At 35.8% G+C, this 26,580-nt stretch overlaps 5 protein-coding genes and 1 pseudogene across 5 annotated transcripts; 2 read left to right on the top strand and 4 right to left on the bottom strand.

Annotated features, from left to right (window-relative positions):
- Window positions 1-6,111: 6,111 nt before the first annotated feature.
- On the top strand, window positions 6,112-7,880 carry LOC132799508 (cysteine protease XCP1). Its single transcript, XM_060811548.1, has 4 exons — window positions 6,112-6,750; window positions 6,840-7,075; window positions 7,242-7,382; window positions 7,514-7,880. The coding sequence occupies exons 1-4, from the start codon at window positions 6,288-6,290 to the stop codon at window positions 7,727-7,729; spliced, it is 1,056 nt and encodes a 351-aa protein (XP_060667531.1). The 5' UTR covers window positions 6,112-6,287; the 3' UTR covers window positions 7,730-7,880.
- A 74-nt stretch (window positions 7,881-7,954) lies between these two features.
- On the bottom strand, window positions 7,955-12,289 carry LOC132799507 (damage-control phosphatase At2g17340-like). Its single transcript, XM_060811547.1, has 12 exons — window positions 11,862-12,289; window positions 11,608-11,673; window positions 11,173-11,239; window positions 10,984-11,052; window positions 10,473-10,613; window positions 9,707-9,835; window positions 9,446-9,532; window positions 9,057-9,131; window positions 8,906-8,983; window positions 8,707-8,784; window positions 8,398-8,460; window positions 7,955-8,281 (listed from the first exon to the last, which is right to left on the bottom strand). Exons 1-12 carry the CDS (start codon window positions 12,029-12,031, stop codon window positions 8,201-8,203), a joined length of 1,104 nt encoding a protein of 367 aa, XP_060667530.1. The 5' UTR covers window positions 12,032-12,289; the 3' UTR covers window positions 7,955-8,200.
- Window positions 12,290-13,397: 1,108 nt separating this feature from the next.
- On the bottom strand, window positions 13,398-17,497 carry LOC132805416 (exopolygalacturonase-like; annotated as a pseudogene).
- On the bottom strand, window positions 17,089-19,451 carry LOC132805415 (uncharacterized). Its single transcript, XM_060820341.1, has 2 exons — window positions 18,960-19,451; window positions 17,089-17,497 (listed from the first exon to the last, which is right to left on the bottom strand). The coding sequence occupies exons 1-2, from the start codon at window positions 19,137-19,139 to the stop codon at window positions 17,324-17,326; spliced, it is 354 nt and encodes a 117-aa protein (XP_060676324.1). The 5' UTR covers window positions 19,140-19,451; the 3' UTR covers window positions 17,089-17,323.
- A 211-nt stretch (window positions 19,452-19,662) lies between these two features.
- Window positions 19,663-22,140, top strand: LOC132805412 (pentatricopeptide repeat-containing protein At2g03880, mitochondrial). The gene has a single exon (XM_060820338.1). It carries the CDS (start codon window positions 19,713-19,715, stop codon window positions 21,633-21,635), a length of 1,923 nt encoding a protein of 640 aa, XP_060676321.1. The 5' UTR covers window positions 19,663-19,712; the 3' UTR covers window positions 21,636-22,140.
- Window positions 22,035-25,820, bottom strand: LOC132805413 (uncharacterized). Its single transcript, XM_060820339.1, has 5 exons — window positions 25,051-25,820; window positions 24,665-24,927; window positions 23,850-23,987; window positions 22,797-23,036; window positions 22,035-22,420 (listed from the first exon to the last, which is right to left on the bottom strand). Exons 1-5 carry the CDS (start codon window positions 25,688-25,690, stop codon window positions 22,307-22,309), a joined length of 1,395 nt encoding a protein of 464 aa, XP_060676322.1. The 5' UTR covers window positions 25,691-25,820; the 3' UTR covers window positions 22,035-22,306.
- Between the last annotated feature and the right edge of the window lie 760 nt (window positions 25,821-26,580).

Below are 26,580 nucleotides of genomic sequence, written 5' to 3'. Positions count from 1 at the left end.
AAAAAATAAAGGAAAAAGAAAAAGAAGAAGCTAATGACATAGAACATTATATAAAATGGCAAGCAAATACCAAAGCCACATGTTAACTCAAAATTGAAAAAGCAATTCTGGCATTTGATTTTCATTTCCTTATTTCCAAATGCTCTCCCCATCTTTCTCATGGCATTTGTTTTTTTTTTTTTTGGTTGCCTCCTCCCTTCGGTTAATACATAGATAGCAAACGTCTTCCCAAAATTACAAGTGTCTTCCCTTCCTTTTTAATAACAAAAGAGGAATAGAAAAATGAAGTTAATAAAATGATCAAATATTTGATAAATTGGATATCTAAAAATATCCTAGAAAGGCATGAAAAATATGATAGAGGAGAGGGGATAATGTAATGCACAATATGCTTGTTCATGTGAGATTAAACAAAGTAGTATGTCAAAGCCTAATGTGACATGGTGGAGTGGTGATATATATAAGATTTTGGGATTTTAATGGTGGATGGGTTTCAAATTTAGGTTGTTTTCATGTTCGAGTGGGGTGGGTTGACACTAACAGCAACAGACAAACCCAGTGATTCACCTCAAAAACTACATTACACTTTTTATTTTTATTATTTTTTGGTTTGTTCAAATGACCAGCAACACATAAACACATAAATTTTCAAAGCAATCAAATAATACCAATCAAAAAAGCCTAAATGTCAAACCTGTGAAATCAAAACATGAGGTCTATCCCTCCAGCAAAATACACCATTCACATAACAAGGGCAACCATTACCAGCCATAATTTTAAAATGAAACCATTATATTGAGCCAAAGTAATATCAAAATTGATTATCTTACCTTTCCACAGCTGTTCATGTAGACCACGAAATTAAGCCCTCTTCCTTAGAAATCGAAGCCCTAATTTGTACAGAACAATGTACCGAATGGAAACTCTAATTTTGCAAATCGAAGCCCTAAAGAAATTAAATGAAAAACGAAGAAGAAGAAGCAGATAAAGAAGAGCAATATAGCATATCGAAGAAGAAGAAGAAGAAGAATGCAACATTACAGATCGAAAGAGAAAAAGAAGAAGAAGAAGAAGGAAAACTCACAGATTCAAGAAGAAGAATAGTACTCACTAGAGGTTTCAACTCTGAGAGCTGCGAGCGGTCCGACGAGATTGATCTGGCCAAAGATACCAATGGGAGACAACAGCGAGAGAGACCACAGCCTTTAATGAGTTTTGGTTAAATAGCTGACCTAGGGGGAGATACAGGTCAGTTTGATCCTCCTCTAGTGGGATTATTTCATTGTAGCGGTCAAGTAATCCCCTTCTCTATTTGTTGCTACCAAATACCTGACTGGGACACAATCCTGTCTAGTCCGATGAAACAAACAGGCCCTTAAATCTTTACTTTTTTTGTGATTTCCCCAAAGGATTGTGATATTCATATGTCAATCAGACTATATCTATTGTCCAATTAGTTAGCTACTATACTGAAGGAGAGGGTGCAGAAGTAGTTGTATTTATTGGCTACTTTTCTTGATTTTGACCGTTGTTAGCTTAAAAAGCTTCATCTTGTTCATTGTTTGTTAAAATGCTACCATTTCGAGATACTTATGCATTAATATTGCTCATCTAATCTAATTATTAAGAGACTCCACTTGTTCTGCCATACATATTAATAGTTTTTCAAACTGAATGTCAAATAATTTGCCCCCTATAATTCCTTCTAAATTGTGCAGTCATAACTCTTTAAGCTAAAGAAAACAAATTGTTCATCAGTACTGTTTATATGCACTGTTCATAGGTACTATTCATGTGGCATTGTTCACATAGATTTGTGTTCATAATGAGGGCTAACTTTTGGCTCTGATACCAAATATAATGTAGGATGGATAGAATAGAAAATAATGATAATAAAAGAAATTAAAGATAGAATACTAATGTTTACTTGTATAACACAAAAGGATAAAGCAAGAAACTAAAGCCTAGGAGGATGGAAACCTAGACCATTTCTCTCCAAAGGTTCTCCTCTACCCTTTTTGGCAACAAAACAACTTTCCCTTTGATTGTGTTATCTTAAGATGGCTTAATACATGAAGTAGCTTGTTTTTTAAAAAAGAAATAGGTGTTCTTGTGTGGCTAATGCTATGGGGTTTAAGTGTTCATGTAAAGCAAGTCACAACATGTCTTTAACTCAATCATAGGCTTTTCCCAATGTTCAACGGGTTAGGGTTGTGTGTTAATTCACGAGTTATGGATATATATATATATATATATTAGGCTTCAAGTTTAAAACATTTGGACCACATGACTCATCATATGGGTTGTATGGAAACTTGGTTGTATTATCCAGGGAAGCAAAAATCGTCGAGACGGTGGAAATGTCGGCAACAGTTTCCGTTGTAGACCCCGTCCGACACTGACAGGGGGGGGGGGGGGGGGGGGGGAAGAAGTTTCTTGCACGCATGTCGTCGATTTATCACCGGAATCGATGGAAGTCGACGGAATCGTCCATTGTCGGTGAAGATTTCGGATTTTGGGTGGATAAGATGGAAAGATCGGCCGGTTGTCGATAGGAAAAGGTGGAAATTTCTGGGATATGTCGGCCGAACTGGTTAGGTGTGTTTGTGTTGATTTGTGTGTGTGTTTGGTTTGTGGTAATCGGTCGGAGAAAAACTGAAGGGGGAAAAGATGGGGATACACAGAGAGAAGAGAAGAGAAAAGAGAGGGCCTGGAAATTTTGGTTTTTTTTGTTTTTGGTTGTTAACTGATCTGGCACAGAAGAGCCCAGGAAGAAGACGAAGGGAAGAGAGGAAGAAGAAGAAAGGATAAGAAAGAAATCTTTCTTCCACGTGGGGGAAGGGAAAGAGGAAGAAGAAGAGAAAAAAAGATAAGAAAGAAATCTTTCTTCCACGTGGGGGAAGGGAAAGAGAAAGAAGAAAAGAAAAAAAATAAGAAAGAAATCTTTCTTTCACGTGGGGGAAGGAAAGAGAAAGAATAAAATAAAAAAATAAATAAAAATCTATGTGATGGTGATTTGTCGTGGTGGTATGAAAAAGTGAGAAGCAACTAATTCAATTATATTCTTAGCTTTTACCTTATCTAATTCATGTTATTGCTTTTAGTTATCATTTTTAATATGCTTGATTTTTACTATGATAATATTTTAATATATATTTTTTTATTTTTTTATTTTAGTGTTTAATTTAATTTTATTTATTTTTTTAATAAATTTAATTTTATCTATTTAAAAATAAATAAATAATATTGTTAGTTTTTTTTTATATAATATATAAGATTTTAGTATATATATTTAATTGGATGAGTATTTTATTATATTTTATTATTATTGTACTCTAATTATTGAATTTTTATATTATTTTATTATATTAATTATTTTATATCTTAAAATTTGTATTTTAAATTAAAAATTTACAGTTTCCATAATCTTATCGATATTTCCATCGATATCGATATTTCTGTAAATTCATACCTTCGATATTTTCATCGACATCGATATTTTCTTCACTGGTATTATCTAAAGAATTGGGTTTTTTGTTATTTTTGTAATTCCAAATGCTATCTAGGGCTCACAATCTGTTTACATTATGAATTTATAAGTACCCCTCAAGTGGGCTCACTCAAATAATAGACTGGGCCATTTCTTGTGATCTTTATGCCAACCAATCCATTCCTATCTATATGCCCCATAAAGATAGCTTGGGCTATGTATCTACTAGAATTTATAAGCCCCATAAAAACCTAAACTCAGATGAACATATGGACCTATTAGGCTTACTATAACAAAATTGGGCACTCACAGATACTAATAACACAACATAAACAGAAACTGAAATAGAAGACATAAGAAACCAAAATTCAAACTAAAAATATATCTAAAGAAAATGTGAAAACCTCTAAAATTGAAGACCAAATTTGTACGACTGAAGACAAATTCCCAAACTAGAGAGTCCTCTAGGAACTAGGTCAGCAGGTGGTAGATGAACAGGATCATTGAACAAAGTTGATTAATTTCAATGAGAAGCAACAGATTTCAAAAGGAATTAGGGCTATTAAAGAGAGTCGCCCAATTTCAATGAGAATTAAAGATAAAAACAATGTAGTGTATGTGATTTTATTTTATTTATGGTACGGGTAAATTAGATATATTTTATTGGTGTAGAAAATAAAAATTCAATTAATCTAAATGTGTGTTAAATATAATGTGGCTATTAATTTAATTTATGTGGCGTAAATAGAAACATCATTTATTTTGGTGCACACCTACTTTTTAACATTTAGAAAGACCTTAATACCATTTTTTTAATGTTATTTTGAAGGATTGAACTAATGACAGAGTGCTAGATGTAATTTTTGTAACCTACAGAATTATCTCTGAACTATAGCAAACCTTAGAAAATATAGGTGTAATATTCAAAACATCTAAAAGAAGAATGCGCCTACAGGTTTTCCTCCATTGCTAATCTAAGAGTTCCGTAGTTTACCCCCATTGTATTTTTATTTTTATTTTTTTTCGATCAAATACCTCCATCGTTATTGACGATACATTATTTGATATACTATTGTTGAGTAGCCGAGATCTTTGGTCATTCTGATTTCAGAACCAAGTTTATTTTGCCCGCCAATTACAAATTTTTTCACTCACAAACAATCCCTAATTGCTAAAATAGTAAAATCAACCAGAACTCACCATTGTTGTTTCCTTGAGTTAGATGCTTAGGCCAAAATTTATGCTCTAAATTGTCAAGTAGTTTGTTGAAACTCTTTTGTTTATCCATCAATCTACTTTGACTTTAGGGCCGGTCCTAGGATTTTGGGTTTAAAGGTTAGCTTTCAAAATGAACAATAAATACAATGAACAAGAGCAATAAATTTTATTAAATTAAATTGGATTCAAATTACATGCTATCATTCTCTAACAATTCTAAAAATTCACTTAAAATGTACTCTTTTTAGTAATTTTAGATACAAAATCAACAATTAAACTATTACAGTCAAGTTGTTCTAGCAATTTTTTCTTTCAATAGACATCATTGCCAGATCATTTAAATAATGGATAATTAGAATGGTGAGAGTATTTATGTGCTGTATATATTCAACAAATAAATGTTAGTCACACCACAATTGTAGCTTTATTGGAGGCAAACCCAAAAAAAAAAAAAAAAAAAAAAGATAATTATAGTTGTTATTATACCATTTAAATATATTAATTACTAATTAATAAGAAAAATATAAAATCATAAAGAGGAAACCATCTTATTGTTATCTTTGCTAGGTAATTTAATATTCCAATTTTATAAATTATTTTAAATATTTTTTAAAAAATTAAAAAACACCTAAAATATTCATGGCCCTCACAAAATAGGCGCCTTGTGCCATTGTATGGTCAGGGACGGTCCTATTTGACACTACTCTACCCTATCGTGTAAGAGTGTTTTTGTTCCTTTTCTTTCTTCATCTTTTTTCTTAAAACCATTTTAACCATAGACACTGGAATTATTACTGTTGATGTCTAAAAATCAACAAAGCATCGTCCTTCACCATTAACATAGTTGCAAAAAAAAATATAAAAAATATGACCAAGAAGCTAGCGACGTCAACAATTACCAAGCATTATATTCTGTAAGATTGCACTTGAGGGGCCAGATGCTGACATGCACCACAAGAAGTTTTTTAGCATGCCTAAAAAATTTCTTGCATAAGAAACGCATCGAGAATAAGAGGAGTTTCTTCAAAGCAAGAGATGTCGTCAATCACACCCGCTACGGTTGTGCTGCAGTTTCCATTTAGTTCTATTTTGGTGGTTGTTTGCTAATTAAGAGTATTATGTACATGTTTATGAAAGGTAGAGCATAAAATAGAGAGCATTAAGTTCATTTCTGCACTCAAAATGGGAGACTTTTTTTCAAGCTAAAAAGTAGGTAGTTGTCACTAATTGAAACCCAACGAGTGCTTTTAAGCTAAAAAAAAAAACAAGTGAAGAAAGGGTTGCTTCTTTTAGAGATTTCATAAGACAAGCAAAATAAACTCTCACCCATATCTGTGAAAATCATAAATCTAGGATCCCCATTTTCAGTCTATACGTTAAAAAAATGAGAACGCTTGGGACAAAAGCCTGCCAATCAAAAGAACCAATCGTAAAGACACCGTATTCTAGAAAGAAAAACAAATTTCAACAACTTCATTTGCAAGCAACACATCAAATATAACACTATAAATAAGCATCCCTTCCCTTTCCTCACATTCACTCATCTATTCCTCTCTTACTATTCCATTCTTAAGCAAAAATGGCTTTCTCTTTGCGTTCTAAGGTTGCCCTTCTGGCACTACTGTCTGCATCTCTCTTCGTCTGTTATGCAATGGCTCATGATTTTTCAATCGTGGGTTATTCACCCGAACACCTGACTTCCATAGATAAACTCATCGAGCTCTTCGAATCATGGATGTCAAAACACGGCAAAACTTACAGAAGCATAGAAGAGAAGCTGCACAGGTTTGAGATATTCAAAGACAACTTGATGCACATCGACGAAACCAATAAGAAGATCAGCAGCTATTGGTTGGGGTTGAATGAATTCGCAGACTTAAGCCATGAAGAGTTCAAGAGCAAGTATCTAGGACTCAAACCCGAATTCCCAAGGAGAGGACCTTCGGAAGAATTCAGCTATAGAGATGTAGTTGATCTGCCCAAGTCCGTCGACTGGAGGAAGAAAGGAGCTGTTACTCCAGTCAAGAACCAAGGCTCATGCGGTACGTGCCACACTCTCTGTGCATGGCAATATGATTTTATGAATGCATGCATGGATGTGCTTGACTTATATATACATGTGTATATGCAGGGAGTTGCTGGGCATTTTCAACTGTCGTGGCTGTGGAGGGGATAAACCAGATTGTCACAGGAAATCTGACTTCCTTGTCCGAACAAGAACTGATAGATTGTGATACATCTTTTAACAATGGCTGCAATGGGGGTTTGATGGATTATGCTTTTCAATTCATAGTCTCTAATGGTGGGCTTCACAGAGAAGAAGATTACCCATATCTTATGGAGAAAGGGACTTGTGAGGAGAAGAAGGTAATTGCACAGTGCGCCCCCCCCCCCCCCCCCCCCCCCCCCACACAAACAAAAAAAAAAAAAAAAAAAAAAAAAAGGAAAATTAAAGTTATTATAGTTAGGCAAAATTTAGCCGCATAAAGCAATGAGTCTTTACTCTTTCTCATTTTTAACTTTTGATCTACAGGAAGAATCAAATGTGGTTACCATCAGTGGTTATCAAGATGTGCCTGAAAATCAAGAAGAAAGTCTCCTCAAGGCACTGGCTCACCAGCCTCTTAGCGTAGGCATTGAGGCTTCTGGCAGAGACTTCCAGTTCTACAGTGGGGTGAGTTCTCATACTTTCTCAGCTATACATATTTTTTCCCTAGTCCCTTTTTGGGATGCTAAGGTCCTTACCAACAATATATGTTTTTTCTTATTATATGTGATTGCTTGATTGCTTGTTCGGTATCTCAGGGTGTATTCAACGGTCACTGTGGAACTGAGCTAGACCATGGAGTTGCAGCTGTTGGATATGGATCTTCCAAGGGGTTAGATTACATCATCGTAAAGAATTCGTGGGGACCAAAGTGGGGAGAAAAGGGATACATAAGGATGAAGAGAAACACTGGAAAACCTGAAGGGATCTGCGGTATCAACAAGATGGCTTCGTTTCCTACCAAGAAAGCTTGATCTCCTGCAATGTGTTTCCCTTTACAAGTAACCCTTTGTTTTTGCTCTGTTTTTGCGTTTCTGGAGTGAAAGAATTTGTGTACCTTTTCCTGTTCATCAATAAAATGACTAAAAAATCATAAAGAATGCTGCGTATAACTTCAGTTTCAAATATCCATTCATTTTGAGGCTATAAAAATAAAAATAAAAATAAAAAGTTGATCATTATCCACCGGCAAGTAGCAATAATAGTCAGTAGCAAAGCTTTGATGAACTATTTCTCATAGAGATTATATGTGCATGATATTGCACCAGCATGATACACAGAAAAACATGTATAGGAAGATAATTTCAACTGCTCGTCATGTTTTATTATGACAGGTTTAAGTATAAGCTATAAGTTCCTCCAGGTAGTAAGACCTAATTTTGCATGTACCGAAATGATTAACTTCAAAAAAATCAGGTTATGAGTACAGACATGAATCCGCATTATCAACTTGAAACTTCATTGTATTTAAAAACGCAATCGTAAAGCCGTCCTCCAAGAAACTGTGCAACCTCTGGATGTTTTACCTGTATATTTGGGATGAAGGAAAGAGATAACAGTTAAAAAACAAGTAACAAGAAAAAGGAGTCAGTGTGATTAAAAATATTGTTTGAATGAAGCATATTACTGTTTAAAACATTACCATTCCAATCTTCAGGGAATCACACTTAAATTGAGCGTAAAGATTTGTCTCTATTCCACGGCCCTGCCAAACGTAATAAGGGTTTCACTCAATCAACACATCTAACAAGAGTTAGTAAATAACTGAAAATCAATATCCAGCCCTTTTTTTTGGGGATATCTTTTTCCATGATGTTTCCCTAAACTGATTCTATAAATAAAACAAAAACTCATTCTATAAATTCAGTAATATTCATCATTAATTAACAACGGAAAAAATTAAAATAAATTGAAATAAACAATGAGGTCAACACTGAATTCACGAACTCACCATGCCTTCCAAAATGACGAGGTCAGCATCATTTGCCATGTATGCAAGTTCTTGTGACACATGTGTAAGATCAATAACCTGAAACAAATTGAACAGAAATCATACAACTATAAAAATATTTATAATTCAACAGAGAAGCTCCTCAGTTCAATCAGTTGCAATAAATTAATCTTTTTTAAGTACACTCCCATTTACTTACCGGCAAATCATTACCAGAATTGGCAATCAGAAGGTTTTTAGAGTCAATGCCTACGAGCTCCCCATTGTCATCTTTCAACTGGTAAATTGTCATTTATTTGTCAGAGACAACCAAAATTTCAAAATTAACATACTCTGAGTTTTTCAATCACCTTTGCTATTATCTCAATCAGTTCAGGGTAAGTTACATCATTGATAGAAGGCAACTCATTAGCTGCCAAAACAACCTGCAGAGTGAGAAAAAGAGGCAATTGTAACCAAATGTAAAAAACAAGAAAACTCATAAAGAGAGGTCAAATTCAAAAGATATATATTCGATGGTCAAAGAATTTAGAACCACAAATTATGTTAATAGAAGCAACCCTCCAAGAAACAAAAATAAAAACATAAACTGCAAATTCTATCACGAGATATATACAGGCTTAATTTTCCTCGTGTATATACCTAGTACATAAAGTTCTACAATGGAGAGGCAGACAATAATAAAAATATCAAGTATTCTTTTCCCCCCTCCCAAGCCCAAACATATCAGAATGCAAACCTGTGTCCCACGCCGAAGCAACTCTCTTGCAAATGGCAAAATACCAAGTATAATATCAGCACCAGAATTATCAACGAAAATAATAGCCTGTCATGAGTCCCCCAGAAAGAAAAAGGAAAGATCTTCAATACGTGTGAATCAAGCGACCTAACTTCTTAGGTAGATAAATAAGTCAGAAGAAAAATATTATATACACACACAATCACACATATATATAGATATATATATATATATATACTCATTTTTTTCTTCTGATCTAACCTTTTTCCAAGGTTTTTTGCTCCATTTCAGTTTGAAAGTATCCAAGTCATCAATAACCCAAGGTCGAGGGACAATGTTTTGACAACTAGCCAAGAAGGACATACCATCCCTTGAGAAAACTTCTGCAAGCTTCAAAAAGAAAAAAAGAAATTATATCCATCTCAAGTGAATGACTGGCATTTTAGTTTAGCTTTATTAAGCTTAAAGGTTTCAGCAGTAACCATGTTACTTAATGTATATCCATTTTTTTTTTTTTTTTTTTTTTTGGTGAATATGTTGTTTAGTGTATATTATTAGGAATCGATATGCTATAAATTTGCATGTACCAAAATGTTTATCTTTATTTTTATAATCTAAAGTTTTTAGGATATAAGAAGTGTACGGTGTAAAATAATTTATGACCCCCCCCCCCCCAAAAAAAAAAAAAAAAAAAAAAAAGCGCTAAGGAATAGATATAACATTCCACCTCAGGGGGTTAATAGGTCAAGTTAAGTTAATGGAAGAGTTTAAAAACACTTGCTCCATGAAATTGCACAACAGCAAGCAATTCAATAAATGGTACTGCCACTAGTAGAACGGAAAGAGATAAATATACTCCACGCCACCAAATTCAAGCATTTAGATATTGAGGCTTAATTTAATATCAAATATTACTACTACTTGATGGTTATGTCTATACTTTAGAATTCTTATATAAAGGTATGTTTACAACCTTTCAGACACAACAATACAAACATCATAAAGTTTTGTTGCACTATAAGCCTACCTGTGCAGAACCAAGATCAAATATGTTTCCAGCAAAAATTCCTCTAACCAGATTCTCTAGACGTTTTCCTTCGTCTTCAATAGCATCATTAATTCGAACAACATCCTCAAATAAAGATATGGCTTTCGCATTCTCTTCATCCTGATGAAATCCATCACAAAGAATAATACGCTTGATTATAAACTTGTGGGGGGAGAAGGAAAAAAAAAGAGAAGGAGAGAAGGGGAGGCATATGTATTAGTCAATTCCTTCTCTCTTTCTTAGCCAGACGGTAATTATGTGAAAGGATTTCGAAATTGCCTAGCAAATACATGCAGTTTCACATGCATACTTATTACCCTCCTGCCTCACCGATGATTTTTTCATGTGCTTGTAGGAAGCACTCTTACATGCCAGAACTCTAGAACAACAGCTTTTACATTGTTATTATTATTATTATTCTCTTTTCTAAAAAGGATGGTTTCCTTTTAGAATCCATAGTGAAAGTGTTGCATTCAAAGTTTACACTTGCCTTGACTTTCTTGAATATATCTCTGAATCCCAATTCCCTAAGGATTTGGTCACGAATTCTGCAAAGAAGCTGGAATACAACCCCATCCCAAATAGTAAGAAAACAAAAAAATGAAATAATCAAATAAACAAAGCAGTCGATCACTGAGAGAACCAAAACAAGTCAATAATTTCACCAAATATGACTTACTATACAATCAGGAGGCCCACCATGACTTTCAGGATCTTTCTTGAAATCTCCAAGTATTTCAGCGTACCTTCCACAAGATAAAATGCAATCAGGGATTGTCACTATAAACGTGTAGGTGCATCCACAAGAATAATGAAAGTAACATACAGTACTAAATCACCAAATGAGCTCATAAACCCAATTCAAAAACCACATGTTAAGCAGCTAGCAAGGAAAATCCCATTCTTACTAAACTATAATAATTCAGATTTCTTATGCGGATTTTCACTAGCAGTGATTGTGCGGCAATGATCTCAAAGAAGTAAAAAAAAAAAAAAAAAAAAACAATACAAAACCCACAAAATATATTTTTCCAAATGTAGGATTCAGAGAATACTATATTAAGTAAGTGGTCCAACAAAAACTCATAAACATAAGCAAAAATGGAAAGCCAACCTCTGAGCAAATTTTTCAGCTCTAATTGGAGCATCAGGGACTGTAGTATCAGCCTCCGCTCGTTTCCTGTAACAAATTATAAGTAACCAAAATCCCAAACTCTGAGAATTCAAGCCAAATATTTTGCTCTAAAATGGAAAAAAATAGAAAAAATTAAAACTTTCTCTTTAAAAAGAGAGAAAAAAAAAAAAAAAGGAAAAAAAAAAGTAAAATGAAAAGGGAAGTTAGAGAAGAAGAAGAAGAAGAAGAAATACTTGAAGGAAGGAATGGAGTTGAGGAAGAGGTCGATCCAGGCAATCTCAGCAGGGGTAGGCTTGCGAGGATTATCGGAAGGAAAGCGGTAGGGAATGGTGCAGGCTCTGTAGTTGGACTCGATCGGCGTTATCAGCAATGGGAATGCCACCAATTCCGACGCGCTCTCCATCTCCGGGATTTTGGGTTTTCTTTTTTCTTTTTCTTTTTTTTTTTTTGTTTTCCCTGGGATTTTGGGTTTTCCCACGAAACAAACAGAAAGTGAGTAAAAAAAAATGGAAAAAGGAAGAAAAAGGAATGCGTATAGAGATGGAGGGAATCCTAAAGAACTTTCTTATGTATTAATCATATAATTAATAATTAACGACTCCGAGTCCCACCAACACATCTCAATGGGGTCCTCAACCCTTTTTGTTTGAGAAATCACAATTTGCTTTCTGTTTTCCTACCTTTTGTGCTTTTGAAAACAAAAAATAAAAGGTCGTTTTATCATTTCACGCACGCTTTTTCAATGGGGGTCTGAAAGTAATTGAATTTTTATTTTCCAAGTGCAAGGAAAAAAAAAAAAAAAAAAAAAAAAAGGTTAAATGTTTTTTAGGTTCTGTTTGGAAGTTTTATTAGGAGCATATCAGATCAAAGCAGAAAAGAAAAAAAAAAAATATATATATATATATATATCATCAAATATATTGAGAAAAAGTGTTTTGCAATTTGGAAAAAATAAATAAATAAAGGTTTTAAATAGTGATTTTTCAAAACAGAAAGTAATTTTGCTTTTAATTAAAATTATTCATATTTTAGTTTAGTAAGAGCTTTTATAACGTGATGTAACCAAACATCTAACTATTTCTTTGTGAAGAGTATTATTTGACTGAAGTTGTATGAATGAAAGTAAAGTGTTATAATGTAATTTCCTCTTAAATAAAACCATTTTTACAAAAAGACTAGCAACCGTCTCACCTCACACGAGAGGATCCCAATTGAATTATAAAATATTATTTAAATGAATACTAAGATCATATGGTGCAATAAGTTATATTAAATTTTCTTTGCTTCTTGAGAAAATCTTGTATGTCTCAAGGTCTGCAAATCAAGCAAGGAATTGGATTGCACAGCAATGTTTTGAGGTGTTCTCTCCAACCTGCATGGAATTTGCCTTATCAATTGTTTTGTATTCTTAAATTTATTGAAGATTTGCCTCTTAATGTCCAAAAACAATTATCTTATCTGGTCAAGAATATTAATATTAAAATCTCTAATCATAATAGTTAAATTTGTTGGGTTTGTTTAATTGAATTGTGCTTATTTTTTTAAATTACATCTAAAGAAAGTTGATTTTATAATCAGAATCTGATAAAAATCCAACTATAAATACTGATACAACTACCTTTCTTTAGACAAAAATATAATGAACTCTAGAGTAATATTTTTTTTTTTTTTAACAAAGTTATATATTACCATATACAGTTTTACAAACATAATTCCGTTGACAATAATTAAATAGAACAGAAAACAGCAACGTGGAACAATGAGTAAAGTGGCAGAAGGAAATTGGAATCTATAAAATAAAGACGTTACAAAAAGTCAAGTACATCATCAAAGAGATAGGTAGCATGCATAAATGTCATAAATAAGCAACTGTATTATATACACACACTATTTCCAATAATTCATCCAAACCTATCATGATTAAGTTACAACTAGGAACATGGGGGTGGGATTTGGGTACCAATGAATTTGGCTCTAACATTTCTACACAGAGAAGTGGCATGCTTATCCCCTGACGATAACTCCAAGTAAACATCTTCAAGGTATATATTTTGGCATGGAAACCCTTTGCTGCATTCAAGAGCCACCGCTACTTCTGATGAAGAAGTCCCTCTTATGTTCTTGAAGTATATATCACTCAGCTTCACCCTTGATGGTTCCTGAATTTTGTTATCAATGGGATTTGATTATTTCGGTAACATGACAACCAAGAACCCAGTAAAATGGGTAATTTGAAAAAGCATGAACTTCGGTAATTTACCTTAGGAGTAGCGCAAGAAGTGAAGGGACAGTAAGACTGATCAATTATGATAGGATTGGTCACATTTTTCATCACAATGTTCTCAAATGTCATGTTGGTTGCTGCACTGCTTCCTGGAGAGTTTGGCCATGTCTTGATCCTAATTCCATTCATAGTGCCTGTCATTGTGCAATCCCTCACCACCAGTCCACTTACATCTCCTTCATTCAGATACTTTCCCAAACTCCCCACACTGTGCTTGGTGTATATATAAAGTTATGAAATTAGGAGGAAAAGGAATGAAGGTACTGCAATGGAGGATTATGTGAAGTACCTGATGCCATGGCCAGGTCCACAGCTGATGCTTGTTACAGTGACCTGAGAGTTTCCTTGTCCAATGGAGATGCAGTCATCGCCAGTACTGATATAGGATCGGGAAAAGTAGATGCTAGAGCTTCTTTCGACATGGATGCCATCGGTGTTGGGACTATTTGCTGGTGCTGAAATCTTGATTTTACTACCTTTGAAGTGGTGGCATCCTACAAGAGCTATGTGGAAGAACTTGCTATTTACTGAAGTTATGCCACGGACCACTGTCTTGTTCATTGCCACGAATTTTCAGATTCTGAAATCATAAAATGATTTCTTATTGCATTTTAGTCTTATTCTCAACTCACAAACTTCTTATTGCATGAATAGACCTTAAAGAACTGAATGTTTAAGGATCTTTATTAACAGAACATACAGTGGGGAGGAGCTTGCAATTGGAATCTGTAAAGCAATCGTTGTAAGGCCAGGCATGAGCGCCTTGGCCATCAAAGGTCCCACCTCCGGTCAAGGTTAGCCCGTCCATCCTTCTGAATTCAATCCAACCAGAACCGAATCTATACTTGAGCAAGTTGGTTGTAGCCTTCAAATAACCCTGCCAGTTGATTTGTCAAAATTCAGTTCAAAGGAAATGACTCCATCACTGGATTGCAGAACAGACGCTTGTAAAAGAGTAGATAAATATCACAATGATCTTGCCTTCATGCTAACGGTCAGATATGATACTTTTTGACAAGGACCTGCAAATTTAACAGGTCCAATCAAATATGTCCCATTTGGTATGACAAGATTTACCCTACCTGTGGACTTGCATGCCTCCTTCCAAGCTGCTCTGAAGGCCTGGAATCACAGTTACCAGTTTTGTCATATTGTTAGCATCGTTCCACGAAACAAAATACATACATTGTAAATGAGTTCTTGAAACTATTGTTGTAGGAAATCTATTGCATGATATTTTTTAAAGTTACTATAATAAATAAATGAACCAACAAAAAACCAAGCCTTCATGCTGAAAACAGCTTAGAGGCTGGAAGAGAAGTTTCAAGAATAAAATGGAAAGACAGTTGTGGAAAACCAAGTTCCCTACCAACATAGAATACGATGATATATATGTATGAGCGAGATCCAAAATTTCTGCTGAGTAGGTGATCGTAAAGTCATCTGCAGAGAATGTATTGGCAGATACTTGGTAACTACTCAGTTTCATAATTATGTAAAACTAGATTGGCTAAATTTGTCCAAACTGGGAATACTGTCATGTTTTAGAATGTTGGAGAGGAACCCAATTTCCATAAATTTGTTTTCACCGCCACACAGGGAATAATCTCATGGTTTTGAATGTTGGGAGAGGAACCCAATTTCCAGATAATCATTACTAAGTAACCATTAACTTGGAAAAGTCCTTAATTTTTCGTCAATTAAAAAGAAAAAACTTAGGTCATTCTAATTCAGTCTAAAAGAAAAAGGTATCTTCTTCATTGTAAATAGGAACAAGAAAGAACATAAAGAAAACAGAGCCTTTTTTTTTTTTTTTATTAACTAAACAAAAAGTAGGCGAAGAGAAGAAATATTTAAGAAGAATAAGAAAGAATAGAAATAAGTTGAGACATGGCTATCATCGGTTCGGCCATCTGCACGAGCACCGAAGCTCTTCACATTGAATAAACCAGAGCTCCTTTCCTCGTCATGCATGAAGCTTCTCCCCTGTATATCGCCTTCGACACTTAAAGCTGCTGGCCTCGGTAGTAGCCCTTTTCCTCTGCCAAAAACATCTTCCAAACTAAATATGGTGAGCATCAAAAGCAATTTGACATCCAACTCAAAGCTCATGTTACCCTTTGTGATGCTCAACTGCTATTTGCAACTTCTGCAAATTTGCAGTTTCTGAGATTTTATATTGAAGGCTTAGTGATATTCAGTAGAATAAACTGTTCTTTTTCTTTTTCTTTGTTTAACTTGTTTTTTTATATAATTTTGGGGGTAATTAACCGTCGTTAACTTCCTTCCCACTATATCACTAGCAATCAAACCGTCTTACTCACAAAAATACAAAACAACTTCTTCATCCTTCATAGTTCGGATTTTACCCAGACGCAAGAAAGCGCATGCATAGGTGACAAGTCATGATTGGTCTTTCCTGCACTTTATAAGTGCTCAAAATTTATTTCATAAACAAAAATTATATTGCAAAATATGGAAATATAGGCATTGGTTTCCTTGGCCAGGCCTATTTCTCACAAGTTTTTTCATGTGCCGCTGTGGCTATGCATATTTGAACTTGAAAGAAATTCAGGTGCTCCATGGACCATGCATGTTTCCAGAGTAAAAATATAACCAGGCTTTCCATGCTTTGCTTCGACCTTAGAATTTCATGCTTCATGCTTCTCTCCAGAAAGAACTTGAACATTGTCCATTGGTACCTGTGTTATTACTGGCGTTATACTTCAATCTCGTAGTATTGAATGTCAATAGTCCAGATCCATACTACCCAAAATATATAGTTTCTTGATTGACACAACAGTAAAAAAAAAAAAAAAAAAAAACGAAAAATGCCATTTAACACAACTTGTGCTGCAAAACAAGTCTACATGGCATGGACCCTGTGTTGGGATGGAGAAACCCATATCAGCCAGCATATCGAAGCATGCCATGTGGACTGTGGTGCAGCACAAGTTGTGCTGAACAGCGTTGCTCAAAAAATATGAAATCTCAATAGATGAACCTAGCAGCGTCAGCAAAATCCAAGTGACACGATGATCTTCATAACTTTACACAACATTTTAATTTGATGAATATCCCCTCCTGTTGATTCAAAACGTGGTAACATCATGCAATTCAAAAACTAAGCAACCATACTAATTCTCGTTACAGGTAATTATTGACTGAAAGAATCATAGAAACAATAGCTACCTTTTTTTTTTTTATTCATTTTTTTCCTTTCTCAGTTTTTTTCCATGAATTACAAGCCCTCATCTCTCCAAGGAATTAAACGATACATCCAGTGGCATTATCAATTTTGTTGCAATGCCACGCCTACATGTACAGTTTTGGAGCAAAAGAGTAATGAGGCACTAAAAAGCGGGCAACCAAGTCAAGAAAAAAAAAAAGTAACACCCACTTTTTAAAGGCTCATTTCTTTGCCTTTGAAAACCTAAGACACCGATACTTTTCACCGCTTACAGTGATTTCAAGAGCGCCATCTTGATTATCTTGATTTGATGCAGTTCCCATCAGGACACTTTTCTCTTTTTCAAGGTTTTCTTTCTCCATCTTTAGTCTTGCTTCTTGACGAGCAATCTCTGCCTGTGACAAAATAAAGTTCAGAAGGATATGTAAGACATTATCCATACATCAACTAAATTGAAATTCAAACATGCAGCTGAGTGATGCCACCCAAAAAAAAAAAAAAAAAAAAAAAAAGCGGTTAAGCTCCAAGACAACACAACATGAAAACTAAATAAAGATTTCTTCAGAAATTTGGAAGTCATTCCATGCAATTACCATTAGCCACTGCTTTAACCTAGTAGAACTACAAGAGCTTCTTGGCTCTTTAGCCTTGCAGAAAAACAAAAGTCTTCTAGATTCCCAAAAAAATGCAAGCACTAACATCCTGAAATCTAGAAATACACTATAGAAAGACTTTAAAACTCAAAAAACATAAGTAAAAACATCTACTGCCAACAAAACGAAGCTTAGGATTGACCATGATGCTAAGTTGACAAGGTTCACTTAATAATAAACATATTGATGACAGGAAAAAGGCCATCCGTGGTATTGCTTAATTATCTAAGAGAATACAAGTTTCAAGAAACATTTAGAAAAGCCATGAAACAACATTTATAAGAAGAAAACCCATCATTCTCAGGCAAGATCCTATGTCTCCACAGGAATAGCCATATAACTTTCCATTCAATGAATTCCCAAATCAATGAATGCCATAGACTACAGCAAATAAACTAATGAATTTTCAACACGAGTTTACCACCTTTACAAGACATGGCAATAAGGGAATCCATAAGACTATCATTATGCGTAATATGAAAATCAAAGCCAGTTATTCATCTAAAACAGATAACCCTGAGCCAAAAGGGAGAAGTTCGCAGTTCCCAGTGTAGAATACATTGCCATGGTTTACAAAAAAGAATACTTGAACAAAAGAAGTCGGCTGTCGACTCAAGAAGAATGAACCACTGAATAAGAGTAATTTTACTATTTAGAACCAGAATAAGAAATTCATTCTTCCTTATTGGGCAGGCTTTTTAGAAGCTAAGAAACATAGAAAAAAATGGTAATTTTTCTTTTTCACAGATTATAAATAAAATGGTACCTATTACTGCTAAATGGAAGATAAACTTACCTGTACAAAAAACTCAAAGCATAAGCTACCAACCATTTTCAAAGGAGCAGAATAATATGAACAGCTACAAGGCCACTTTTTACTTCTACTCCAAATATATATATATATATATATATATTTTTTAGTACATAGTTTATAGTTTCCAATTAAAGAACAGAATGAAGTGTAGTCTCAAGTGAAGCAAACGAACTTATTCCCACAACCCCCAAAATAAAAAAATTTTAAAAATAAAACTAAACCATACAAAAATACAAGTATAACATTTTTCTCTAGATTTATAATACATTTTTACCCCATGACAGTAATGGAAATGTAGCGAATTATAGGAAATTAAGATTATTAAAGCACTTGAATCCTATGCAAAAATTAAGAGAAAGAAAGACGAATAGGAGAAGGCGAGAAAGAGACCTCGCGGCGTGAGAGCTCGGCCTTCCAAGCAGCTTCGCGCTCGGCGACTTCGCGTTCGCGTTCTTCGATGTAGCTCTGCATCTCCCTCTCCTTCATGATTCTGTCTTGAATGTCTGCGTCCAGAGCTTCCTTCAGCTCCTGCACGAACTTATCCACCACCGCTTTTATTCTCAGAGACATCCTCAATCTCTCTCTCTCTCTCTCTATATATACATATATATATGTGTATATATATGTATGTTCTTCTAGATTGAATGTAACGGCCAAGGCCAAGTTGACCTCAACTGCGGCGATTATCGAGCTCAACGACGAACCATGATTACTTGCAGTTGCAGGGATCGGAAATTAGGTTTTCTTAATTCTAGGGTTGTTACACCGAGAAAGAAGGAGAGAGCTTCGAACGGAAACGGCGACGTATTCGATCAGTATTCGGAGGTGTAGTTGTAGCTGTAGCCGTAGCTTGTTGCCCCGGAGCACCCAAAGGAAAAGGAAATAAAACGAATGCGTGAAGAAGGAGACGAGGAATTTGGAACCTTCTTTTGTTGGGTTTCCTTCTGGACTTGGGCTTCTCTGTCTCCCCACCCCACCACCCAGCCCACGTCACTCTCACGTACTCGTTTATGATTCGGAGCCCCGAAAACCAACGGGTCGAATTCATATTCCGGAAACCGATTCGTTTCGCAGCGACGACGTGAGGCTAGCTATTCTCGGAATGTTTGAATTCATTTTGGAAGCTTATTAGAAGTCGGAACGATGAGGGCCATTTTCAAGATGAACTGCACGGCGCGAAAACAGTCCCATTGGTTGTGCGCTCGCTCTATCACGTCCATGGCGGCTCAGAATACTCCAGAATCACCGTATTCTTCTCTGGTTGATGAATTGGGAAGATTTTGCTTCCAGAGAGACTTGCCCGGAGCTATCAAAGTCTTGGACGCCATGCAAAGGAACGGCGTTCGGGCGGATTCCATCACGTACTCGGAGCTTATTAAGTGCTGCTTGGCTCGTGGGACGGTTGAACAGGGTAAGCTCGTCCATGAGCATGTTTTCTCAAATGGGCATCGACCCACGATGTTCGTAATCAACATTCTCATCAACATGTACGTTAAATTTGATCTCCTGGATGAAGCAAGGCAGCTGTTCGACCAAATGACTGAAAGAAATGTTGTTTCTTGGACGACCATGATATCGGCTTACTGTAATGCTGAGCTCCATGACAGAGCATTGGAATTTTTGGTTTTGATGCTAAGAGAAGGTGTGAGGCCGAATATGTTCACCTATTCTTCGGTTCTGAGAGCTTGCTCCAAGTTATGGAATCTTAAGCAGCTTCACTGTAGCATAATCAAAGCTGGGCTAGAATCCGATGTCTTTGTTCGTAGTTCTCTCATTGACAGTTACTCAAAAATGGGTGAACTGCAAAATGCACTGTCTGCTTTCAATGAAATGGTAACTGGAGATTTGGTTGTTTGGAACTCAATCATTGGGGGGTTTGCACAAAACAGTGATGGTGATGAAGCTCTGAATCTTTTCAAGAGAATGAAGAGGGCAGGTTTTCAATCTCACCAGGCAACACTAACCAGTGTGTTAAGAGCCTGCACTGGATTGTCTCTATTAGAATTGGGAAGACAAATCCATGTTCATGTGCTGAAGTTTGACCAAGATCTAATTCTGAACAACGCACTTCTGGATATGTATTGCAAGTGTGGCAGTGTAGTAAATGCCAACACTGTTTTTTCAAGGATGTTCGAGAAGGATGTGATCTCTTGGAGCACAATGATTGCTGGTTTGGCCCAAAACGGTTTCAGCAAAGAGGCACTAGGATTGTTCGAGTCCATGAAAGTTTCAGGGACGAAACCAAACTATGTTACATTAGTTGGTGTTCTGTTTGCCTGTAGCCATGCTGGGCTTGTAGAAGATGGTTGGTACTATTTTCGATCGATGAAGCAGCTTTTTGGGATTGCTTCAGGGAGAGAACACTATGGCTGCATCATCGATCTTCTTGGAAGGGCCGGGAAACTCGATGAAGCAGTGAGGTTAATTAATGAAATGGAAGGCGAACCAGATACTGTTACATGGAGAACTTTACTTGGTGCATGTAGGGTTCACCAGCATGCAGATTTAGCAATATATGCTGCTAAAAAAATTCTAGAACTAGATCCACAAGACTCTGGGACATACATACTGCTATCCAATATTTATGCCAAGTTTCAAAGGTGGGAGGAAGCTGAAGAAATTAGGAAGACTATGAGAATCAGAGGAATCAAGAAGGAACCAGGGTGCAGCTGGATTGAAGTGAAAAAACAGATCCATGCTTTTATTGTAGGAGATAACTTGAATCCACAAATGGATAAGATTACTAGGTACCTAAACCAGTTGATACAGAGATTACTGGAAGTAGGTTATGTTCCAGACACCAATTTTGTTTTGCAAGATCTTGAAGGGGAACAAGGGGAAGATTCACTTAGATATCACAGTGAGAAATTGGCAATTGCCTTTGGTTTGATGAGCTTTCCAAAGGAAAAGACCATCAGAATCAGGAAAAACATCAGGATTTGTGGAGACTGCCACGTCTTTGCAAAGCTGTTAGCAAAGATGGAGCAGAGAACCATTGTGATAAGAGATCCTATCCGATACCATCATTTTCAAGATGGGATGTGTTCTTGTGGGGACTACTGGTAGCAGAATCCATGAGCTCTTGCTGCATGCGAATTCTGTGTACAATAGAAGGTACGTAAAAAAGATACCTTGAAGAAAAATGTCAAACCCAGTGATCAATTGAAAGAAAGAGATAGTTATCATATCTTCATCTCCAATAGATACAAAGCTGGAGTTATATGTGAACTAAAATTGAGATGCTGACTCTAATAGTATAAGAATTACGTTAAGACCAAAGATGCAGAAGATTTGACTAATTGATAGCTGATAAAATTGGTTTGCCGTTGTATGAGATTGGATATCAAATTCCATCTACCCCGAAGATCGAGGATTTGGCATAGGTCCACGGTCCTCCAATGGACAAATAGGTAGCTTGAATGTAATGTGATTGATTACAACAATACAAGTTGATGTATGCATGTGTAGAATTGAACTAATTCACGCTGTAATATTCATTGAATCTTGTATGTTCTGGTACAAATTTAAAGGAAATTCAATATGACGTGGGAACAAAGTTGCTTTTTTATCATGTCTGATTACCAAAACATCCAGCCAGTGTTGTAATGAATCAGTCCCCTGCATAGTTGGAGATCAACCCCTGCTTTACCAGACTTCTCTTATCCCATTGCGATTAAGCACATGAAATACCATCAGGCAATGTACCTCAGAAGACATGAGTTAGCTTATTTTCCCTCTCATAACTCATCTTTGGAGCTTCCATTTCTTTCATCCTCTACATGGGATGCATAAGCTCTGATAATAGATTCATAAATATGAATTCCTTTCAGATATTCATCTTTGTGCAGGAACTGTGCAACAAGGTAAAGAAAAAAAAAAAAAAAAAAAAAGGTGGTCAGATATGTGAAGAAAATTAACTTATAAACGTTGTCTGCTAAAGGGAGAGAAAGGGTTCAAAGTAACATATAAATGGATCCTACTTTGACAAAAATTCATAGTGATCCATTTGGCAGGTTGGACAGTAGGGGTAAGGTTGGGGTGGGATGGGTTGGTGGGAAGAGGACAAGCTTTGAAAAACAAACCACAGAAGACATGGCATCATTTCCTTGCTTGCCAATGTCTCATAGCCAAGACATTGTATGTAGAAGGTAATATTGGTCAATCTGCCATCATAGATAAATTTGTTCGATTTAGCAAACAATAAACCCATACAGTTAAAATGCTCACCTCATTGTGGTCATGAAGACGGGCAGGAGTATTGATCATAGGAGAGAAGCCAATAGCTGGTATTCCCAGTACCCGGAAGTAGCGAGCATCTGTTGTACCAAGATTTATCTCTGGCTTATCAAGTTTTCCATTAGCTTTCCTTACTGCTTCTTCCAACAGATTCCACCAGGGGTTTGAACTGTCAGTTGTGGTGATGACTGGTCTCCCAAACTTATCACGCACAGGAACCTTCATTTTGAACTGCCAAAGATATTAAGAATTCAAGTAACAGCCATACAAATAATTATAAATTCTTCGAGTTTAATAATTATCCATGCTTTCAAGATGCTAAAGTAATTGAACCAACATGATCATGGTATTGATCACTGAAATGCATCAAGGCAAGTTAAGCCTTAGGAAAGCCGATTCTATAGTGAGCTGGATACTTGGTGCCAACCAGTAACAGACTATTCACTTGGACCACACACGCTATTAAGAACGAGAAATCCTTTTTCATTAAACTAGCACAGCCGCAGGCACAGATGATTTTTCTGCTTTCTTCTATCTTCAACAGGTTCTACGTTCCTATTAAAATTTCCCAAAAGTAAATTGGCAAGGGTTCTTCTTCTAGCACCATAAGAAGTCTCTCTTTGAAAACTTTGCATGGTTTCCTCATGTTCCTTGGCTTTATTTTAAAGACCATTAATACTTACCATCAAAGCTACAAAATAGAATAATATTGTTTCCCATCCTGTTCAGCTTTTTCGTTTTTATTTGGTACATTAAACTTGAGTATTTGATGCGGTCTACCAGAAGTCTTGGTTAAAAAGTGAATTTGAAAAATCAAAATGGACAAGCTTTTTAACGTGATTTTAGTGGAAAATGAAATTAAAAAAGAAGAAAAGTGACACAACGAATGGTAAAAATTCAAATACTGTAAACATGTATAATTGCTTTATCTATGCTCATATTTTTAGGCAGAAAGTAATCATATTGCCCATAATACAAACATTTTCTCCATCCTTATTTCGAATTAGATTCCAAGAAAAGAAGTTTCAAAGAGTGAATTATTACCTCAAATGTCATATTGCGTGAAGCAGGTGCCCATTCTTGAGCAATGCGTGTCTCTAAAGCCTCTGGATCAGCATTTGGTGGGACTCTTATATCAAAACCTGCTTCAGCTTCAGATGGCTGCAAATTCATGACAAAACCCTGACAAACAAAATGGGGGAAATAGTTAAAAATACTTCATTATAATTATCATCATAAAATGATCATGATTTAGACAAGAGAAAATAAGGATCTTCCAAAATGATTCTTCATCATATTACTTGAAGTTTCACTGGTAACTTCAGGAGGAACATTAACTGGCTTCTCATCATCATATGGGGCCTACACTCTACCTTATGCCTTAACACATAGCAAGCATCTAATATGTGGACGGTCATTCATCTATCTTAGGGTAACAATTAACAACTCCATCACTATGTTTAATAATTTCATTTTAATTTGCTGCAACAATGCTCCGAATATACATGTATTTATAGCATACACAAGCTCCTCTTGAGAAAGCCAATAGCCAAATGCCAAAAAGGCTAATGAAACTCTCCATTATTCATAACAAGTCCCATTATCTAATACCTACATGCTGTGCGGTGTTAGGTGAGTTCACAGAACAAAACTACAAACTACAAAAAAAGAAATCTCTTAGTGCAGAAGTTCCATTGAAAACCAGCTGTCAATCTTGATCTCATGACTAGCTTATACAGAATATAGGGAAAAAAAAAAAATATATATATATATATATATATCTTATTTTTTTATACAAAATATTGTCAGAGCAGCACTAAATAGTCGACAATAAAGAGCTACAGAGTCAGCCAACTTACAGTTGGTGACGGGGTGCCAGCTTTCAGAAACACCATGTTAACAGAGATAACCTCACTATCAGCCTTCAAACCCGCCTTGACCAAGTCAAACTGTGAAGCTCGAAAACGCCTGATACTCTCAATGCTTTTCAACAGGTTCTCCATGGCAGTGTTGTCATAAAGCTTTGCTCCATGGCCTGGTGCCCCTGTAGCTTTGATCACCAGCCACCATGGACACCTCTCCGCAAAAAACGCCTTGTAATTCTCATCTTCCGAAGTCGACCCTACTCTCCCACCCCAAACAACAACAGCAAAAAAAATAAAAATAAATTGAAATGAAATTCATTCAATAATCAAGAACACAGTCTCAAAGTCCCAGTTACAGGAAAAAAAATAAAATAAAATACCTTCATCGAGCACAATACCCACATTCATATCCCTGAAAACATCTGATTCAGCGAACTTGTGAGCACCATCTCGTCCACCAATCTCCTCGTCAGGTACAAAAGACACATAAACCGAGCGAATTGGCCGGAACCCATTAGCCTTCAAGCGTCGAATGGCCTCCAGGTACTGAAAGCCAATGCATTTGGTGTCCTGAGAGCCTCTGGCGTATATATTCCCATGTGAATCGACATGGGCAGAGAAGGGAGGGTAAACCCACTTGTCGTTCTCGACTGGAACGACGTCGGTGTGTGAATTAAGAAGGATCGAAGGAAGAGAAGGGTCGGATCCTGGCCATTTGAGGAGGACGAGTGGCTTGCCTTTGACGAACTCATGGGTTTGGGATTCGAGGGACAAGGACTCGGCCTGGGAGAGGATGTAATCGGCTGCTTGGTAGTACAGGGGAGTTGGGTGGGCAGTGTTGATTTGGAGGTAGTGTCGGAACCTTGATATGGCTGATGATGATGATGAGATTGGGTCCTCTGCTGATGATGAAGTGGCTGTGACTGTGACTGTGACTGTGACTGAGAAAAATGCTAAGAATTGGAAGTGAAGGAGAAGAAGAAGAAGAAGAAGGCTTTTTCTTCTGCCACTCAAGTCCATATCGGCCGTGGTGGCAGGATTTGCGTTCAGATTTGTTTTCTATTTGTTTTTGTTTTTAGTTTTTTATTAATAGAACGATGGGTCATGGACCAGGACCACCATGGTCTAAGACTAAGAGCATCTTCGACCAACATTGTGATTCCAAAACTGACTAATATAAATTTAAAAAAAGAAAAAAAACAAATTTTAAATAAAATAATGAAAAAAAATATTATACTTGTCGTACAATTTTTTTTTTTTTGGGTGAAAATTGTGCATATGATCAGTTGGTTGGTACTTAGAAAGTTAAAAATAAATGGGTTCAGGATGTAAATAGTCAAGCAATTTCGATTAAACCAAAAAGATGATTTTAGAATAATATATTTGGCCTATTGATGATAAGCATAACAATTCTGTAGCGTAAAATTCAAAAAACAAAACCAAATTTCAAATTCATACATAGTCATAGTGATACCGATTCACTCGGAGTCCATATGGTAAGAAATTTTTAAAAAGCCATAGAATTTGATGAGTTTGGACTCTGGAGACATTTGGAGAGAGAGAGAAGAGAGAGAGAGAGAGAGAGAGAGGGGCTTTTAAAAGAAAACATAATCTCCTTTCTTTATGGCCACGACACGTCAATCTCACCTGGCCGACTCCTACAAATCTGGGTTCACTCACCTTTTTCCACGAAAGCTATACCGCTCCCAAATAGGGGAAAAAGAAAACATAAAAAAAAAAAAAAAAAAACACCAAAAACAGAAACAAAAATAAAAAAGCCCACTGATTTGATTTTTATTTTTTATTTTTTACTTCTCCCCCCAAGATTTCCTCTTTCCAAAAATATATATATATATGTATTTTTTACTATATATATATGTATTTTTTACTATATATATATATGTATTTTT

The sequence above is a fragment of the Ziziphus jujuba genome, chromosome 9 (genome assembly GCF_031755915.1).
Source record: "Ziziphus jujuba cultivar Dongzao chromosome 9, ASM3175591v1".
Taxonomy (NCBI): domain Eukaryota; kingdom Viridiplantae; phylum Streptophyta; class Magnoliopsida; order Rosales; family Rhamnaceae; genus Ziziphus; species Ziziphus jujuba.
This window is presented reverse-complemented; position numbering and strand designations above follow the sequence as displayed.

What these genes read in the sequence shown, in the direction of transcription:
- LOC132799508 (XM_060811548.1), top strand. Translation starts at nt 6,288, where the DNA reads ATGGCTTTCTCTTTGCGTTCTAAGGTTGCCCTTCTGGCACTACTGTCT. An exon ending in GGACTTGTGAGGAGAAGAAG is followed by an intron (nt 7,076 to 7,241) that starts GTAATTGCACAG and finishes TTTGATCTACAG; the next exon opens with GAAGAATCAAATGTGGTTAC. An exon ending in ACTTCCAGTTCTACAGTGGG is followed by an intron (nt 7,383 to 7,513) that starts GTGAGTTCTCAT and finishes TCGGTATCTCAG; the next exon opens with GGTGTATTCAACGGTCACTG.
- LOC132805413 (XM_060820339.1), bottom strand. Translation starts at nt 25,690, where the DNA reads ATGGACTTGAGTGGCAGAAGAAAAAGCCTTCTTCTTCTTCTTCTTCTC. An exon ending in GGGTATTGTGCTCGATGAAG is followed by an intron (nt 24,928 to 25,050) that starts GTATTTTATTTT and finishes GTGGGAGAGTAG; the next exon opens with GGTCGACTTCGGAAGATGAG. An exon ending in CTGGCACCCCGTCACCAACT is followed by an intron (nt 23,988 to 24,664) that starts GTAAGTTGGCTG and finishes TTTGTTTGTCAG; the next exon opens with GGTTTTGTCATGAATTTGCA.
- LOC132799507 (XM_060811547.1), bottom strand. Translation starts at nt 12,031, where the DNA reads ATGGAGAGCGCGTCGGAATTGGTGGCATTCCCATTGCTGATAACGCCG. An exon ending in ATATATTCAAGAAAGTCAAG is followed by an intron (nt 10,614 to 10,983) that starts GCAAGTGTAAAC and finishes GGATTTCATCAG; the next exon opens with GATGAAGAGAATGCGAAAGC. An exon ending in TGCTTCGGCGTGGGACACAG is followed by an intron (nt 9,132 to 9,445) that starts GTTTGCATTCTG and finishes CTCACTCTGCAG; the next exon opens with GTTGTTTTGGCAGCTAATGA.
- LOC132805415 (XM_060820341.1), bottom strand. Translation starts at nt 19,139, where the DNA reads ATGTCTCTGAGAATAAAAGCGGTGGTGGATAAGTTCGTGCAGGAGCTG. An exon ending in CCGAGCTCTCACGCCGCGAG is followed by an intron (nt 17,498 to 18,959) that starts GTCTCTTTCTCG and finishes ATTTTGTCACAG; the next exon opens with GCAGAGATTGCTCGTCAAGA.
- LOC132805412 (XM_060820338.1), top strand. Translation starts at nt 19,713, where the DNA reads ATGAGGGCCATTTTCAAGATGAACTGCACGGCGCGAAAACAGTCCCAT.